Raw genomic sequence first — 19,803 nt, 5'->3', positions numbered from 1 at the left:
GGTGGGGGGGCAACAGAGAGGTGGGGGAGAGGAGGTACAAACTATTGGGTGTAAGACAGGCTCAAGGATATATAGTACAGCATGGGGAATACAGCCAATATTTTGTACTAACTGTAAATGGAAAGTAACCTTTCAAAACTGTATTTAAAAAAAACAAAAGAATCACACACCCTGAATTTTGGACTGAATAGGTTTGGCATCACAACTTTAAGCAGTCTGTCTAAGGCTCAGCTAGAAATGCCAATGTGTCTCTTTTTCACGTTTGTAAAATGTGAAATAGAGCACAGACCTCTTTAACTCATTGTGAAGAGTAAGGGCTGTGACTACAAAGTGCTTAGAACAGGGAAGAGAATATAGAAGGCCCTCATTATATGCTATCTATATGATTATAACAATAATAGTGATGATAACTGTGTTCTTGTCAGTAAAGTACCATATATAGGACAGGAAAAAAAAAGTCCACAAAAGCTTAAATCTTTCGAGATTGTTCTTTTGAAGCTGTGAGTACAGAATAGATTGAAGTTTCTTTCATACTTACTTGTATAATATAGGGTCCTCTGGAAGCAGGAGAAAATTCAAAAATTCCCCCAGGATCATCATTTTCCAGAATAATTAGGTCACGGCTTGTATATCCAGATTTCAGCACTTGGTTTTCCACATTGACCCTGGGGAAGTCAGAGGGGAAAAAGTTTTACAGGCTTTCTAAGTCTTACAGACTACCTATAGTCTTACTTCTGAATTTTGAAGTCTTATTTAAAATATTTACAACACTTCAGATAATGAATATGAAGGTTATTAGGAGGTAAAATTTAAGTTGAATTTAAGTATATTAAAATCACTTCAGATCAAAACAGTTTTACTGATAACATTTATGGGAAAACTTCTATTTCTGAATTCATTGGTTCTTTCATATTTGACTGAAACCAAACACTGCATGTGTACCTTAAAAATACATTAATCAAAGGTTTAAATATATTTTATAAAGTAGTATCAAATTCACAAATTTGTTTCCAGTTTTAGCAAAAGTTAATTTGTAACATGTAGTTTAAAAATAATTTAAATAAAATTGTTTTAACTTTACATACACATGAATTTCTTTAAAAAAAAACTCATTACGTAAGATTATACTAACTGAATACAAGTTGGTTAACTGCTTGGACTAAAGCAAGACACACCAAAAATAAAATTGTGATTAGATTTTAGAGATACTTTGTGACCTTTAATATGATTCTATTCACCTTGATTTTAACCTCACGCATTTTCTTTTGTTTTATTACAAAAGAAAATGCGTGACATACATGAAAAAAATGGAATAGAATAGATCTGAGATACGTGACATGCTATAGCAATTCCTATACAAATCTCAGAAGAACATATTAAAACAAGATGTTTTTTATTTCTGGTTTTTATGTTCAGCCTATAATTAGAATGATCAAAGGGACTAGGACTGTAACGCTCTGAGGGTTTAAAAGCCAGCATACTCTTTGAGAATTCTCAATCCTGCAAGCTGCTCTAAACCTTTCCAAATGTCACTTTCTATTGAATCAAAACGTACTGCTGATCAGACCTCAAAATTACAATGCAGTCACAATTAATATATAAAAAGGACAGCACACTTCCTGTGTAATAGAGAATCTGAATTAACATCTTTCCCCAGCTTTTGGAAATCTGACAGCCAATACCTAGCATACTAGTAGCCACAGAAGATATAATCCAAATAATAAGATAGTTATCCTTTTTGGATTATTAATGCAGTCATATGATTTTCATCGCAAATTTGTCCATATTTCATTTACATTGATATTTTAATCAATTAAAATTTCCTATGTCTATATAAGCTAAGAGACAAAAAATACACGATCAGAATGTGAAATATAAAAATCCGTTCTGAGCATTAAACAAATGAATTTATTTTTAATGTGCTACCCTTTTGGAAAAAGGCAAAATTTTGAAAAGTTCTTTATACGACAACTGAGAGAATGTAGGCAAGAAATTGCTTAGATGCACTCAAAAACCAATGGAAGAGATGAGTGCCCTGCTTCTGAATTCTTTGTTAAACCACAAGATTCATAAAAGATGTTAAATAAGAATCTCACAAGCAAAGGACACTAATTGTTCTCTTGGTTATATGTACACTATAAGGAAAGTTAAAATTTTTAAGTTCTTCAAAACATGAAATTACATAAATTCTCAAAAATTTTATCAGATATCTTAAATGCATTCATAATTTAAAACTCTTAATACAAAAAAAAAAACTCTTCATATAAGCTTATCATTAGAAGATGAAAGGACACACAAAGCATGCACAGGCAGGTGGACAAGCAAACTCTCTCAAGACTGGTGGTCATGCAGAACAGCAGCCTTGTCCGAAACACTGACTTGCAAAGCAAAATGTTGAATCACCAAAAACAAGACATTCTTTAGCACACTTACCCAAAATACACGACAAACCTTTCGGTTTCTACCCTGTCAACACAGAAAGAAGGGGAGGCGTGGGGGGGCGGGTAAGACAGAGACACTATTTGCCAAAATCTCACCAATACTGTTAGAAATGTGAATGGCAGGGTAAAAATAAAGCTAAAGAAAGCTCTCTTTTTTCCCTCCCCCCGCACAAGCTAGTCATATTCACTTTAAGGGAACTCTGCACACTGGGTTCTTTGCTATTCACAAATGCTAGCAAAAGGTTCGGCAGTTCCCACTTAGGCAAGATGACCCCATGACCAGCCAGCACGTCAAGACCCATTGAAGACATTCCTTTCCAGGCCTGCTCCAAGGCGCTGGAGGCTGCCAAGCACTGTGCACGCTCACAAAACCACGGCAGCTGAGCAAATTTCATTCAGCCCGACTTTTAATTACTTAGTAGCTTTAATTAGGTTTCAAAAAAATAAAATCCCACATCCTCAGATCTAACGCCAGTTATTCTTTGAAAATATAAAAACTCTATCAGCAGAGAAAAACATATCTTTCATCATTTGCACAGGAATATACTCAAGAAGCCAAAAGATATCGCTGTATCTTTTAATTATGACAAATATTACTTAAATATAACTTCATATCAGGAAATCTAAACACTTTGCCAAATTCCCAATGTGCTGTATTTTTAAACAGCCTTGAGAAACATGTCAGAATGTAGAGTCCTAGTGCTTCATTTTTCAAGTCAAATAACACTATAAATAAGGAGTTGTATACTACATATATTACAATTTTTTCTGAAATAAATTGGCATAATAATATTGTTTCTGATTTGGTGAGAACTAAACAACAAAATATTTTTAATTAGTATGGTATTAGAAGCATCATAAATCACTCAGTACCAGGGTAACTTTTATCTCTATTTAATTGAAATATAGAGAATTTTCATTTGAATTTGACATTAAAAGAAAATCGTAAATGGTATCACAGTAAAATGTTAATTATTTTTTGTTGCAATATTTTATTGTAACTTACTGTAATCACAGTAGCATTCATTCATTCTTTCATTTTAGTTTTGTTAAAAATTTGCAAAATTGAGACGGAGATTTTGATAAAATAGGAGATTGTCACATTTATTTAATTAAATGTCTTAGAACACTGAATTGTAATTTGTTCATGCACAACTGAGATAATACAAGTATGCACTAGTTACTAATTGCATTAAAACATTTTAGTATAAATTTGAACTAATTTCTTCTGCTTGAAAAGAGAGGAACCATTAATTTCTGAAATTCTCTGCCCCATGGTTTATACTTTCTTGTGTACTGCCTTAACCCAGAGGAAAGAGAGAGAAAATACTTTAAAATTATATTTAGTTAATTTCGAAGACTTACATGATAAGGTTGAAAATGACTATTTTGAAAGAATATGAAGAATAGTCACTTATGAACTTGCAGAGGTATAATTTAAATCATTCTTTAGACATTTAGTTCAGAGCAGAAACTTGCAGCTTAGCTAACAAAGTTCCTATAGATTGCTACCTCTTTGGTTTATAATTGCTGTTCATTTTTCTTTAGTTTGTTTTTAAGACTGTCCACTGATTTAATAAGTACTCAAATCTAACTTAAGGAAAAAAAGCACACAAGTGAAAAACTAATAATTTTCAGTTTACATTTCACCAATTTTTTCATCATATGAAATATCTTTCCTTAAGATTTAATGGAAAATATATATTAAAACCATAAGTCATTTAGACTGTGCATGTGTGTTTGTGTGTGTGTGTGTGTTGTATTTGGTTTTTGCTTTTTTTGGTTTGTTTGCCTATTTTGTTTTGTTTTAATTTTTATGTTAAGAAAAAGGAAGAAAACACAATGTGGTACTGAAAGCACACAAAATGAACAGCAGACATTCAACAGATTTGTTCCCTATATTCTGAATTTTTCTTCCACATAAAAATAAAAACAACTACTCATAAGGTTTATAAAATGTGTTTACACAATACACCAACATAGAAAAACCTACAACAGACTGAGAGTAAAATTTGGAGAGGACCAGGGGTTACATAAAATAATTATTACTACTTCAGTCCTCATTAAAACAGTATAAAATAACAGGTATTGATTCATCTATGAATTTTATTGTTTCTAAAATAAAAATTTTGCAAAGCCCTCAAGTCACATATTAACCTTCTCTAATATGTATCAACTTTAATATAGAGACCTGTAGTAGATAAGCTTGGTTTCAATTTTTTTAATTAACATCAATTATGCACAGTAGTTTTTTATTTTTGGAATTTTCTGAATCGCTGAAAAAAATTTCTCTTTGAGAGATTGTGATATTTTCTTGATATAAATTACTTACTGAGAAATGTTAACTAAATCCTTATTATTACTTAAAAATACCCCTTAAATTTGTATTATTTTTTATTCTCTGGAAAATTAGTATTATTTAATGTTAAATTCCATGTAAAAAAGAAAATTTCATTATATGAAGATTAACACTTTCTTTTTACTCACTGAAGCAAGCTCTAATCCTCTTCCCTGATGAAAATGAAGCCAGCAGAGATGTTTGCCTAACCTAACATTTTGGGTTTGCTGCTGCCTATTTTTTGAACATAGCAACATATTAGCTATGATTAAGATGTATCTAATACCTTCTATAAATTCTCTATGTAATGTTTCTTCATGATAAATAGCAGGGTAAGAGTTCACTATGTTGTAACAGTCTAACCAAAAGCCATCAACAAACATCAGAAAAGTCAGAAGAAGGTCAGCATGACATTATCTAGTTAGTTTTTTCTTTTTACTTTATGTGAAGAAAAGAATTAAAACAAGAAACAAAATTATTTCAGAGAACGTGAACATATAAATGTCACTAAACATTACCTAAATGGGTTATTACCTGTCTAGAGAAAGTGTTACCGTCTCATTCATTTCCGGTATGTCATCAGCTTTGACAGTAATGTTGATTGTTGTGTCACTTTGCCCAGATAAAAACACAACAGAGCCATTAAAGGGTCCTATATCATCCAGGGTCACTGCTTTTGAATTAAAGCCAGAGGGCTTCAAACTCCAATAGACAGTAGCCTGGCCATCAGTTCCATCCCGATGTAAGGGAATGCATACCTTATAAAAAGAAAACAGAACAAGTTCTTCTGAAATACATGCTCACAAATTACATAAGCTTTTCAGTTAGTGCATACACTTGTTATATGAATATGTTTAGGTATTGTGCATAGAGAAGTGAACAATTAAAATGATATTAAAAGCACAACTGAACAAGCTTTCTTTAAGTATGATGATAATTTCAGATTTGACTATTTTATATTAGTTTTTGCTAATCAAACTTCTCTATTAAATTTCCCCCACCCAAAAACCCGCCTAACCTGGGATTTGTCTTAACAAAAAGACTTCATTTTAAAAGCCAAAGAACCATGAAAAACACAGAACAATGGCTAAAGAATAAATTTCCATCAGAGGTTCTCTGAAAAAAAGAATTAATTTAATATCACAGTACAAACTGAAAAATAAGCTTTTGTGACTAAATCTGGGAAGTACACAGTTATGTCAAATGCATCCTAACGTGATAAGGGGCAAAATAAGAAAATAATAATACAAATAAGAAATGTTTCTAACCAACACAACAAATGCAGCAGAAACAAAATCAGATGCTCAAACCATGGCTCTGGGTTACCCTGGGCAAGTTACTTAACCTCTCTGACCTCAATTTCCACATGTGAAATGAAGCTAGTGGTTCCCTATTTTGCAAGTTCCTGGTGAAGATTAAAGTGTCTCTCCATAGCATGAGCTAAATAAATGTAAACTATTATAATAATTCTGAAACAAATTGTATTCGGTAGTTTTATTTAAGTGCAGCACACTTTAAATATGTATAAGAAAAGGATCATTGAAGATCATAATGAAGTTTTTTTCAAACAAAGAATGTAAACAAATATTTAATAGTATATAATGCTATTCTTTTTAAGTGGCTAAAAAAGGTATCCTCTGCTCTTTGCCCTTGAACATAGGCTGTCTTGAAAAACATGGAAGATATTTCCTCACTAACCATTCTTCTAATTTGGCTAGCAACGGTCAAGTCTGTAGACTAGCAAGCAAAGTAAGATTCTTAGAAAAGACAAAAAAAAGTAAGAAAGGACTGGGCCCTTAAATCACCCCAAGAGGGTGGGCGTGGCCAGGCTGTAGATGGGGACAAAGAGAACAAAGGGAAATTCTCACTCTTTCTGCTGTTTCCCAGGATGGGAAGAATGCAGGTTTCACAGAGCCCAAAACTTTCCCTAGAAACTAATTTCCCTCTAGGGAAAAATATGAAATGGTAAATGTACAGCTTTGTAAGATAAATGAATAAAAACAACCCATTCTTTCAGAAAAAACTGAATACTTTTTAGTTTTTAGAAGAAAAATATTAAAATATTATGAAAATATAAAAAGTCAAAACCATCTTGAAAAATAGAGCTTCTCTGCCAATTCACAGAATCAAATATACAAACAAAGGAAGTTGTGGTCACCATATTTTGATATGAGGCTTTGATAACAAAAACAACTCTCCACATTCCTGATCTCAACTGCAACCCAGTTTAAACTAAATCTAAGTGTAAGAGACTTGGAGAGGGTTTTAGGGACAGACTGTGGCTCAGGGAATGGTAAGGTCAAAAACAAGTATGGTCCCTATATAGATGGCAGGAAAATTCAACCAGGGTGGGGGGAGGCAGGGAGACGTGCTGTATATGTGAGCATGTTTGTGTGTGTCCGTGTGTGTGTATCCAGAAATTTACATATATATGTAAATAAAATTTTATATATGTATATATATATACACACACATATATATATATAAAAAATTCCGAAGATTTGGCATCCACTACTTTACCACCATCACCTCCACCACCAAGTATAGGACGTCACCTGAATCCTGCCCAAGGCAAGCATGAGGAGTGCTCAGAAATAGAAAAGGTCAAGGATTCCTGTGGTACATATGACTTGGCCAATAAAAAAAAATTGTGTTTGGCTATTACTCTACCAAATGTCATACCACTAGCTGAACGCAGCGTCATCAAAATATCCTACTTTTGCTGTGAGCAATTAATTCTAATTTTATTCTATCGAATATGGCAAAAGATGATGAAAATCACACATTCATCAGTTACTTATGTCAAATTACATATTGAAGGCTTGCTGTAAATGGTGAAGCTTTTCAAGATCTGTTAACTCTATAAACTAACCCGACCTCCCCCTCAAAAAAACAGTGTCTTTACATTATCTCAAACTCATTAGGCCCCATCAATAAGAAAAAGCCTACTTACCACTTCAGCAGCAAAATCTTCTGGTTCATGCAAAATGATTGGAAGATTGCTAATAAAGCCAATTTCCCCATTTGCAATGTCTGGAGTAACCACTAAAGAAATATTTCGGATTTTTCCAAATCTAGGACTTATGGGTGGGATTGGGGGAACTATATTCACCAACTCCAGATCTTCCAACTATAATAAACAAAAAAACCCATAAAAATGGAAAGAAAAGACATTTTTAAGAAAAATGTTAAAGTCTTAATTGCATGGGAAAACAAAATAAGCATGGGTAAGGCCACCAATAACTTGGCAACTTCCTTTTTCATTCACCATCTGATTCAACCTCCCACACTGGCTTCTTGAGCTCTTTCTGATCCTCAATTATTATTATTCCCCAGGGTTCTTCCTAAGACCTTTATCTTATAATTCCATACCCTCTCCATAATAACCTCTGGATCTCTCCTTCAAATTCCAAATCTTTATAACCAACTGCCACTGAATATGACATAAACATCACAGAGACACCTTGCAGATAGAACGTGCCAAAGAGAAATCACTATCTCTGCTCCATGTCCTCTAACCACTATTTTCACCAATATCACCATCCGCTTTTCCTCCTTGTTACCTATACCCAACTACCTTGATGTAAAGCCAAATATTGGCGAGTTGCCCACATTTCCCTCCTCTCTTCCACTGACCCACACCTCCAATCAAATCACCCACTCCCCTTCTCTGCCAGAGAAAATTCACGATCAGAAGACCATTCAGAACTCCAAATGTGACTTAATATGTCTTTATGTTTAAAGAAATGTGACACATGTATAACATATAATGTCCCTGTGATTAATGAACATGACCTTCAGAGTAACTTTCACAGTTTCTCCTCATGTAGAATGGCCTCCTTCCATCATCTCACAAGTCAAAATGTACTCGCTCTTAAAGACTAGTTAAATATCCCTCTCTCCCATGAAGATTTCCTTGGATTCTCCAGCCCTCTTTCTTCTACCTCTTCCTGAACTTCTACTGCTACACTCACTAAACGTGGAAATTAACATTAAACTTCACATATTGCTTGCTTATCAGCATTTTGTGTGTTCTAGACTTTTACTTCCCAACAGGACTATAAACCTCTTGTGTGTCTGTGTCTTTCTCAGTATTTTCCTGCAACATGACATTAAGTACAGCAGCTACACAATAGACTTGTTGATTTATCCCTACAAGACAAAATGAGCTCTATAAGAATCCTGATATATCAAAACTTTCAACATCTTAATATTCTAACTTTTCAAAATCCAACTTATCAATCCTCACAGTGTTCACATGAGTATAGGCATAGACAATCATTACAGGACTGCAAAAAGCATAGAGATTTTAAGTTAAAAAGCAACTGTGAACTTAACAGGGCATTATGGATTGCTCACTCTTCAGAGCCCTCTGTTAGGCTTTGTAATGTGGAAACAATGATACTAAGTAACCACCTGTAGAGACTGGTGATTTAAGTTGATATTGTGGACATCTGTGGACAAGGACTGTACTGATCCTGCACATACGCTCACATTTTGTGATGAACAATACATATTTTAAGGGTAAAAGTGAATGCCTTTTTAAATGTAACACACTTTGCTTTGAAAATAATATACAGGAGAAGAATATCAAAAATTCCATGACTGGTAAATAGTCACTCAGGTAAAAGAAAAAAAAAGAAATCAGACTGACCAATTTTGCTAAATACTGGTATGTGGACTAAGTCAAGTAAAATATATAACATGCGGTTCTTTAGGATACTGCATTTACTTTATAAAATAAATGAAACATAAAGATACATAGTTAAAACCACGTAAGTATAACTGTCATTCCTTCTAGAGAAAAAGAATATACATACCCATATATATGTAGTTATCTTTAAAAATAGCACAAGAAACTAAAAATATATATTTGAATGGCATATAAATATAAAGTGTGCATTGGATGGAGGTGAAGACTTTTTAAAATACACTGGTCTTGTGTGAGTTAGCACGTGTTTGTGAATGAACACTCTCATTCTCATGCATTCACAAAGAGTTAAACTGATAATACTGTTGAATATATCAAGTAAAATAATGATTTATTTTTACTTCAAAACTTTTCAAAAAGAAAGGAAGAAAATTCATATTCTACTTACATTTATCAAAACAGTTACAGAATTAATTCTAAATATAGTATTTTTGGAAAATATAGATAAAGAAGATATAGAAGGCTACGGAATGAACTGATCAAAAGAAAAATGCTAATCTCCCATGGCTTATTTCCTAGTCTCTAAGCCTTTTTGTCTGGGTTCCTTAAGCATCTGCTAAATCAAACTACTCCATTCATAAAGAGTCGTTCTTTGCTTCCAGACAGTTTGCAACTGAGACAGCACATTAGTAACCCCATGCCTGCCAAAAACGGTATCCCAGACTAACGTATTTTAGCTGAGAGGCTTACTGAAGAATGAGGAGCTCATGTCTCAGATTCTCCTTTCTTCAGCCTCATTCAGCTTTCCATGCAGAGTCTGATGCCTCCTATTCTTGAGTTGCTCATCCATTACGTACTATACAAACTACACAACCTTCTAATTCCAACTAGCCTTCCAGAACCTACAGCTGTTTTGAACTTTAAGGAATTGTGTCAGTGACTAATAATGACCTTTTGTCCTAAAGCATTAAATTGACTGTCTGCACTGTAAGACCTTTGTTTTTCAACTCAATACAGAGATAGATAAAAAATTGAGTCTGGAATTAGTGGTGCAAACAGATTTCTAACCTGGGATCACCAAAATTCAGATATTACATGCTTCTTCAAGCTTTTCCTTTCTTTTCAAGTGTTGTCTAAAATAAATTCTGTCATATTCATATAGAATGCTGAAATAAAATAGTTAGAATAATATCTGACCAATTGAAGGTTCTTAATAAAGTTTTGTTTACAAAAGGATTCTCTGCAGCAACTTGGATAGAGATACTGGATATTTTCAAGAGACTGAAAGCTTAATATAAAGGTTACTAATATTGGCATAGATATACGGGGTCTCTATCCACAGTAAAAACTGGTTTTGAGGCAGAGTAAAAAAAGATATCAGAAATGTAAAACAGAAAAGTTCTCTACAACTCAAAATCAATCCTTCTGCATCATCAGTTCTCAAACTCATGTCATGTCACTGCAACTACTACAGGAATTCCAGGATGCCCAGGCCTCCATGAAAGCAAAAGCAACTGTGTGAAACCTTTGCTTCATTTCACTTGTTTTAATAATTTGTTTCTTATATGAGTTTTGACCTATGCAGGATAGGAGACAGAGGGAGAACTGAATACTGAGGTTCTAGGGACAAAAGCCTTAAACATATATGCTATGAATTGAATGTTTGTATCCCCAGACCCAGAATTCATATGTTGAAACCCTAATGCCCAATTTGATGGTATTTGGAGATGGGACCTTTGAGAGGTGATCAGGTCAGGAGGGTAGATCTCTCATGATAGATCAATGCCCTTATAAGGAGAGACACCAAAGAGCTTGCATCCTCTCTCTCTCTCTCCACCATGTGAGGACAAAAAGCAAAGACATCAGTCTGAAAACCAGGAAGAGGGCTCTCCCCAAAACCCCACCATGCCGGCATTCTGATCTCAGACTTCCCAGATTCCAGAACTGTGAGAAGTAAATGTCCGTTGTTTAAGCCACCCAGTCTGTGGTAGTCTTTATAGCAGCCCGAACTGACCAAGACAATGTCTACTAATAAGAATGCTCTGAATACAGAGGACACCAACCACAGAGAAGGCAAAGGAGAGCACTGATGCCAAAAAAAAAAAAAAAAAAACCACAAAAACCCACAATAAACTCTGACACTCCTCTCAGCAAGTTATTTAAATCTCCCAGAGGCACCTGAGAATTCCTAAGTTTGGGAAATGCTACCCTAATTGCAAACTGGTGAAATTAGTATGTATTTCCATATATTAAAAGGACCAACTTTAAAAAGTAAGTTATGACATGTTTTTTAGAAGGTCAAACTTAAAGCTTTTTAAAATTTTCTAAATATCTCTCTAAATGTGCTCTGATGGCAGCATTCTAATTGCCTTAACTTCTTGCTCAATGGGGTCAGGGCCATGGGCTTGACCACTTGCTCAACTCCACTTCACAGACCCAGATCCCCCACCATTTGGCCAGTCACCTCATAAGAGCATTCCACAAGCTGCAGGGGGAATGGAAACAACTGTGAATGACACCATGTTCTGTTCACCCATCACCCCAAGAAGAGAATTCAAGGGTCCTCCATAAAAGTGGGTTATCCTCATAGACAGAAGGATGCATCGTATCATAATTTCCCCATTTCGAGGAGACACAATAGAATAATAATAATAGTTATAATAACAAAGGTGAAAAGCAGATCTCCCACCACAAAGCTTTTGGAATGCTGACAAAAGGTCTCCCTACATGTAGGCCAATTGCAAAAAGGCATCCCTACGTACCGACAAATCATATATCCCCATAACGGGCCACTCACTAGACACCTCCACTAGGAGTCCGCAATTAATGCACAAACCATACAAGCGTGAGCAGTGACTTAGCCAAAAAAAAAGACAAAAGTCTTCAAAATAAAAGGGCCCACCCCACCAAGTGCTAAGCAAGGTACGACACAGCCCTGAGAAATTCAGAATGCCAAGATTTAAAAAAAAGCTTTCAGAGATAAAGAGCAAGTTAACCTAAAGGTAAATGATTTCTTTCCCCTCAAATTTCTAATCGCAACTCTGGAAGCTAAAAGGCAATACCTTTCAAGTTCTGAAGAAGAAGTTACTTTAATCTAGAAATTCTACGAAGCCAGTTATCAATGTATGAAATTTCACTTTCAGTGCTCAAAGACTCAAAAAGTTTACCTTGCACATACTTTTTCTGCACATGTATTTGAGGATAGATATATTTCAACAAAACTAAAACACAGGGCTTCCCTGGTGGCGCAGTGGTTGAGAGTCCGCCTGCCGATGCAGGGGACACGGGTTCGTGCCCCGGCCCGGGAGGATCCCACGTGCCACGGAGAGGCTGGGCCCATGAGCCACGGCCGCTGGGCCTGCGCATCCGGGGCCTGTGCTCCGCAACGGGAGAGGCCACAGCAGTGAGAGGCCCGCGTACCGCAAAAAAAAAAAACTAAAACACAATCCAAGAAGTAAAAGGCAAGAAATCAAGAAAACTGAGGAGTTCAGAAAAAAACAGTCCCAAGTAGCAGGCGTGAAGCAAGTGAAGAAAGCAGTTGGTACAGCTAAACTCAGCATTCAACACATCTAAGACAGGTGGAAGACCTAATTTGGTAAGAATGGCATATAAAAAAGAGCAAGGCTTCCCTGGTGGTGCAGTGGTTACGAATCCGCCTGCCAATGCAGGGGACACGGGTTCAAGCCCTCGTCTGGGAAGATCCCACATGCCGCAGAGCAACTAAGCCCGTGTGCCACAACTACCGAGCCTGCGCTCTAGAGCCCACGAGCCACAACTACTGAGCCCGCGTGCCACAACTACTACTGAAGCCCGTGTGCCTAGAGAGCGTGCTCCACAACAAGAGAAGCTACCGCAATGAGAAGCCCGCACACTGCAAGGAAGAGTAGCCCCCACTCGCCGCAACCAGAGAAAGCCCGCGTGCAGCAACGAAAACCCAGTGCAGCCAAAAATAAATAAATAAATAAAAGGGGCAATTAGAAACTCCAGAGAAAGCAATAATAAAGTATAAAACAAAGCCTAGGCGAAAATATGAAACAAATTTAAATGCAGTACTATTCAAAGAAATTAATGGAATATGAGATTTCATTTCATATATATTCCACTTAGCAAAATGTATGGTGACATAGATCATACATTCTTTCTTTATTGATCTATTCACACTATCTGATTCTGCATTAAATTTATTTACATAACCAAAATTTGATAAGCACCCTTTATTGCTTTCTAATTTTCAAAATCAACCAATACCAACCATATGGAAAACATAACCATGGTAGCATAAATAAGTACAGATGTTTCAAACTTTGGCAATAAAAATATGCTCTGGTTAATAAAAGTTAAGAAATAAAAGAGATAAGATGGAGAAATATAGGGCCCTTATTTCTTCTTACTAAGTAGATAGAAGTCCATAGATTCTATCTACAGTTAATAGATTTTTTAGTATACTATTTAAAGTTATATACACAATTTCTCTCATATTGCTTTTTTTATTTCTGGAATGCTTTCCCTGCAGCATCCATCATGAAAAACATATTTATTCTACAAACTATATTCCTACGTCAAATTTTCCTAAATCAACTCAAAAGAATGGCTCACTCTCTCCTGGCCCTCCCCCACTCACAGTTCATGAATTTCTCCATTACATCATCCATTATATTCTGACCTACATTTCATGTCTGATCTACTTTTATTATCACATGATTAAAACAGACTTTAGTATAATCCTTGTTTTATTCATCCTTATATGTGTTGGGGCAGACAGGCTCTCTTTGGACTCCCTACATAACTTCTAGTAAGCAACAGAATCCAAAATATAAATGAAGGCAAAATAATGACTGGTTAACTCTCTCACACAGATAAGCACACTTGTAGTTTAACCAAAGTTGAGATTATTTTAATCATTCAAATACCTGTACTAGGAAGTGGGCCCCATTTTGAAGGAATGCATCATTTCTTAGTGGTAATTTTACAGTGACTTGAGTTTTTTGTTCTGGAAAAATGAGGCTGCTTCTCCTGGATATATTTAAGATGCCATCTTTTGCTCGCAAAGGGTCCACATCTCCAGCAGGAATATAAAGTGCAGAATAAAACATATTCACATCTCCTTTAGTTCCTCCTAGTCTTTTAAAACTCAAGGATAAATATCGTTCACGTGGGCTACTTTCAATCTTCTGGTTTTCCATAGGAAAAAATGTTATTAGGCCATAAACATCATCACTATCCTGAATGTAGAACAAAAGCTGCAGATAAAGGAATAAAATATTAAAGTGCAGAATTCTCACATCTGAGATTACCAAACGGTTTATTTTCTAGGCTATTTTGAATTTTAATATTTACTTATGTATCACATCTAAAAATGATTACTCTCATAGGTAATAGAGTAACAGATGAATCAAAAACACATTTGAAAACTTTGTGGAATTTTTTTAAGAGCAAACTTTTTATTTACAGAGGGACAACCTTCAGCAAGGGAAGTAACCACCATTTCTAAAACCAGTGCTCTTCCTGTCACATCAAACTAAACATAAATGTGCTTTGTGTGGTCAAGTTCTTCAGCTGTTCTATGACACAGAAATATTCCCACAAGTAAAGCATAATAAGAGATCTACCTCTGCTGGTTCGCTCACTTCTGCACCTCCTCGTATTGTATGAGGGAGAATCTTAAGTAGGTAAGCTTCTGCCTCTTCTGGAAGATCATCATCAACCACAGTAAGAGGAATTGATGCCAACATCTGCCCTTGTGCAAAATGGAGAACTCCAGAACTTGGTCTGATATCTGCTGTTACCGGTGAAGGATCACTGTTATTCCGTGTCAATACCCAGTTCACAGAAATATTCCCATGAGTGCCACCATTTCTAACCACTGTAATTTCTTCAAATCTAGAATTAAAAAAATATATATATGGTCATATAATACACTCTATTTCCCTTAAAATGGGCATTTTCAATGTCAAGGTGGCCACCAGACACTGGTAAAAGCAGAATCCAAATCATAAAGAATGACTGTTTTTAATATGAAGGAGTAGATATGTAGATGTGCCCTAGGAAACTACCATAATGTGAATTAACTTGCATATTTAAATATGTGATTTAAATATCACTCCCAAAATAGAAAAAAAACAGTGAAACCATGGTCAAGGAAATGACACATACACTAACAGTTCAGCACTGTGTCCAACACCACAAATATTAAATCTTGGAATAACATATTAAAATAATTGTAGCAATACAACATTTAAAATAAACCCTACCTTGATGTTGTATCTTCATCAATTATAACTGTCTTTTCAAACAAGATACTGCTGAATGAGAGGACACCATAAGGTTTGTCGTTTGGCTTAATGGTGACTTGTACAACAGAAGGGACTAATAGCACAGCATCTCCCTGTAAGGTATCTTTTAGTAACATAACATGAAATGATTCAGCAATCTCTGGTATGGCATCATCAATTATTTGAAATTTCAGGTGTGATTCATAAATAAAAGGTGGAAAAACAATAGTTGTGTTTGGCTGAAGATCAATGAAGTCTAAATTTTGCTGGGCGTGTGCTGTTGAATTCCCAGTTATAACAACATAATTGATCGAAATTTCATATTCATCAGATCCAATCATATTTCCCTTGTCATCTTTTCCACGAACCACTGGAATTGTGAGTATGTGGTCTTCCTCAGGTACCAAATAAACACTCTGAACGAATCTCACAGGACTGTCATTTTTCTTAATGATGATCTCAACTGAGCTCCTGGAGGTGTTGATTTCAGCTCCTCCTTCTACACTTTTCAGCTGAATCAAAAATATTTCATCATTTTCTGGTACCTGTCAGAGAAATATAAACAGTGGTAAAACATCAATAACCAAAACACCTGCAAAAAAACCAAAGTGTGAAAAGTCCCTCTGTTTCAATGCAATTACATAGAAATAAAAAAATCTTTACCTGAAGGGAGTAGATAAAGAGGGTTGTTCAGTGTCTATTTACTAAAATATTTTCCAAAGGTAAACAACATATTTTAGATAAAGCAATGATAAGAACAAGTAAGCAAGTATCAGTATAATGGCTTTCAACCTTGATCAATCTTTAGATAACTAAAGATCTGACAGTAAAAACTAGTTTCATCAGGTGGGTAGGGTCAGAAGCAGCATTCAAGGTCTGATAATAGATAAGAATCTGGAAAACTACATTAACATCACATACAAATTGTTAGTTTTCAATCATGTCAAATTATTCTTGCTTCTCTCTAAACAGTTTCTATCTCAAGATTTAAACATATGATACCAATCACATGATTTTCAAAATACATATCATGTCTCTATAGAGAACAAGCTACAAGAGTCACTATTAGGCAAAATGATGACACTGTTAAAATGAAACTTTTTTAAAATAAATAAATAAATAAATAAATTTATTCATTTATGGCTGTGTTGGGTCCTTGTTGCTGTGCGCAGGCTTTCTCTAGTTGCGGCGAGCGGGGGCTACTCTTCATTGCGGTGCATAAGCTTCTCATTGCAGTGGCTTCTCTAGTTGCAGTTCACGGGCTACAGGCGTGCACGGGCTTCAGTAGTTGTGGCTCACAGGCTCTAGAGCACAGGCTCAGTAGTTGTGGCGCATGGGCATAGCTGCTCTGAGGCATGTGGGATCTTCCTGGACCAGGGCTCGAATCCGTGACGCCTGGATTGGCAGGCGGGTTCTTAACCACTACATCACTAGGGAAGTCCCAAAACTTTTTTTTTTTTAACTACACAGAAATCCTAGGACTTATCTCTACTGTGCTATTTGAGTTTTTACTTCATTATAAATGATTGAAAGTGAAAAAATATATAGTTTTACCTCCATCAATAGAAATATAAAAAGTAAAGCTATTTATCTCAAAAAAGAAAATGTAATGATTTGATTGATGATCTTTTCCCCCCAACTTTATTGAGGAATAATCAACAAATATAACTAATATATTTAAGGGGTACAACATGATGATTTGATATACATATAAATTGTGATTACAAAGATCAAGATATTAACACATCTATCACCTTACATAGTTAACTCTGTGTGTGTGTGTGTGTGTGTGTGTGTGTGTGTGTGTGTGTGGAGAGAATACCTAAATCCTACTCTCAGTAACTTTTAAGTATACAATACCATACTATTAACTATAGTCACCATGCTGTATAGTAGATCCTCAGAGGATGATCTTTTAAATTTATAATTAAAATGTATAATTAATCATTGCCCCCAAATTATAACCTGTTAAATGTTCCAGGATCTATAGACAAAAGGTTTTTGTTAGCTTTCACAACCAGATGAATTAAGAGTTATCAATGCTATCTAATATTTCATTTTTTCAAGAGAAATACTTTTTTCTAATAATGTCTTCTAATTCATTTTTCTTCTCTTGTGATTTGGTTTCATGATTTTTTTTGTGGGAAGGTAGGGGGATAAATTCCCAGCTATTCCCTTTTTTTCTGATAATACTACTAAGTAATACTACTAATAATAATACTAAGATTATTTTATTAAAAGTCATGTTTTCTTTTGGTTAGCTCATGGGGGACATCCTTGTACATATTGTTCAAATTCATTCTTTCCTTACCAGTTAAACTAGCTGTGTCATGTATCTCAATCCTTGGTAGCTTCAATGTGAAATTAAAAATAACAAAAGCCTTCCTATGAATGTAAACATTTAAAATATCTAAAAAAAATGAATATCATATGCAACCAAATTTTCTTTGCTTTTATAGTAAAATATTTATGCTGGGTAAGCAGTACTGTACCTGCTCAAAACTGAAATCACAAGCAAAATCAATCATCAAGGTTTACAAAATGCTTAAATGTTTGTATTAAGTGTGGTTGTCAGTTACATGCAAGTTCATCACCTTTTAGATACACAACTTCATGTGAATTAAATAAGATAAATATTAACAAGATATATTCAAAAGAGATATTTATAGCTAAGGCATAATTGGCCATAATACACTAACTTCACATAGGACTATGTTGAATAATTTTAAATCCTGAACATAATTTAATACTTGACATAATATTCTCTAACATGTCTGTAACACAGAGAGAGGCCTTGTCCCTTTTAAGCACTTAACACATCCTACCTCGTCATCGAGAACTGTCAAGTTATAAACTACTGTTCCACTGCCAGGAGGAACAGTGATGTTCCCTTTAACTGGACTTAAATCTTCTTCAGGTGGGTTTGGGCCACCCTCTACCTGCAAGGAAACACAGTGCCATCAATAAACATGAAATATTTCAGAAGAATAAGAAAGCATTATTGTGATATCAGCTGACATATTTAGTTAAAAATGTTTTGCAAGAGGAATGATACTTTAAAAAAAATTTTTAATAAACAAATATATCCTGGTACTTCCACCAAAAAGAAAAAAAAAAGAATAAGAAGAAGAATGATACTAACCTATATTAAGTCTGCCCTTCTAACTGATAGTCAAGGCCTGTAATATAATTACAGATCTTGACTATAATTACATTAAACTACATGGTTTCTAAGAGCTTTCTCTTTTTTTCTCAACCGTACTATTAAACCTGACAAAAAACTTATAAGTACTTTTTCTGGAGCGGAATGTATTCACAATTAGTGTACTCTCTTAAGTAACGGAATCAAATACCAGTTCCACCACTGGCGGTGTAACCTTGGACAAGGTATTTAATAACTCTGTCCAGCTTTTTCCTCATCTTTAACATGAGCGTAATAATGTCCACTTTCCAGGCTAGATATGAATATTTAATAAAATCATATTCCTTTTGAAAAGTATTAAGTACTCTGTGTCTAACCCTTTTTTAGGTACTAAGGATACAGCAGTGAACAAGGCAAACTTTCTACCCACCAGGACCTTACATTTAATGAAAAGGAACAAATGGAAGATAAATAAATGTGTGTCCGATGATGGTAAGTACTATGGAGAAAAAATTTTAAAGGGCATGAGGGAGATTGAGTGCTGGGAAGAGTTGCAGTTTACATGCAGCGATAATCAGTGTAAAGCACTTAGAACAGTATACGGCAATATTAAGTGCTCCACAAATGTTAGCTGTAATTATTTCAACATAACAGAAGGCTCAAGAGCTAATAAAATAACTTCAGACATCCATAGAGAGTTGAAAACACATAGTGAAAACATAGTGAAAACACTATGATGCCTCATCATTTCTACAGCCAATTTTCTTCCAAATTCTGGAGTACAACTGCTGTTAACACCATCCATTAAGTATATTTTTTAAAATGGGGAATGTATATGGGGGAAGACTACATATTAAATAATTTTATATAAGCCTAAGGAACCCATGAGCATTTTAAAATTTTATATCCTTGAAAAGATTTATCATAAACGTTCTATGAATTTTATAGAATTAACATTA

The 19,803-nt window shown here is 34.8% G+C and overlaps 1 protein-coding gene across 1 annotated transcript in view; it reads right to left on the bottom strand.

Moving 5' to 3' along the window:
• Positions 1 to 19,803, bottom strand: part of ADGRV1 (adhesion G protein-coupled receptor V1) — a 564,070-nt gene that overhangs the window by 500,815 nt on the left and 43,452 nt on the right. The window contains exons 6-12 of the mRNA XM_073801943.1: positions 18,528 to 18,641; positions 15,682 to 16,247; positions 15,040 to 15,310; positions 14,341 to 14,670; positions 7,733 to 7,909; positions 5,314 to 5,537; positions 539 to 665 (exon numbers count right to left, since the gene is read on the bottom strand). Of these exons, the coding sequence (XP_073658044.1) occupies positions 539 to 665; positions 5,314 to 5,537; positions 7,733 to 7,909; positions 14,341 to 14,670; positions 15,040 to 15,310; positions 15,682 to 16,247; positions 18,528 to 18,641 (1,809 nt within the window). The remainder of the gene's footprint in view (positions 1 to 538; positions 666 to 5,313; positions 5,538 to 7,732; positions 7,910 to 14,340; positions 14,671 to 15,039; positions 15,311 to 15,681; positions 16,248 to 18,527; positions 18,642 to 19,803) is intronic.

Source organism: Tursiops truncatus, chromosome 3, assembly GCF_011762595.2.
Source record: "Tursiops truncatus isolate mTurTru1 chromosome 3, mTurTru1.mat.Y, whole genome shotgun sequence".
Taxonomy (NCBI): Eukaryota; Metazoa; Chordata; class Mammalia; order Artiodactyla; family Delphinidae; genus Tursiops; species Tursiops truncatus.
This window is presented reverse-complemented; position numbering and strand designations above follow the sequence as displayed.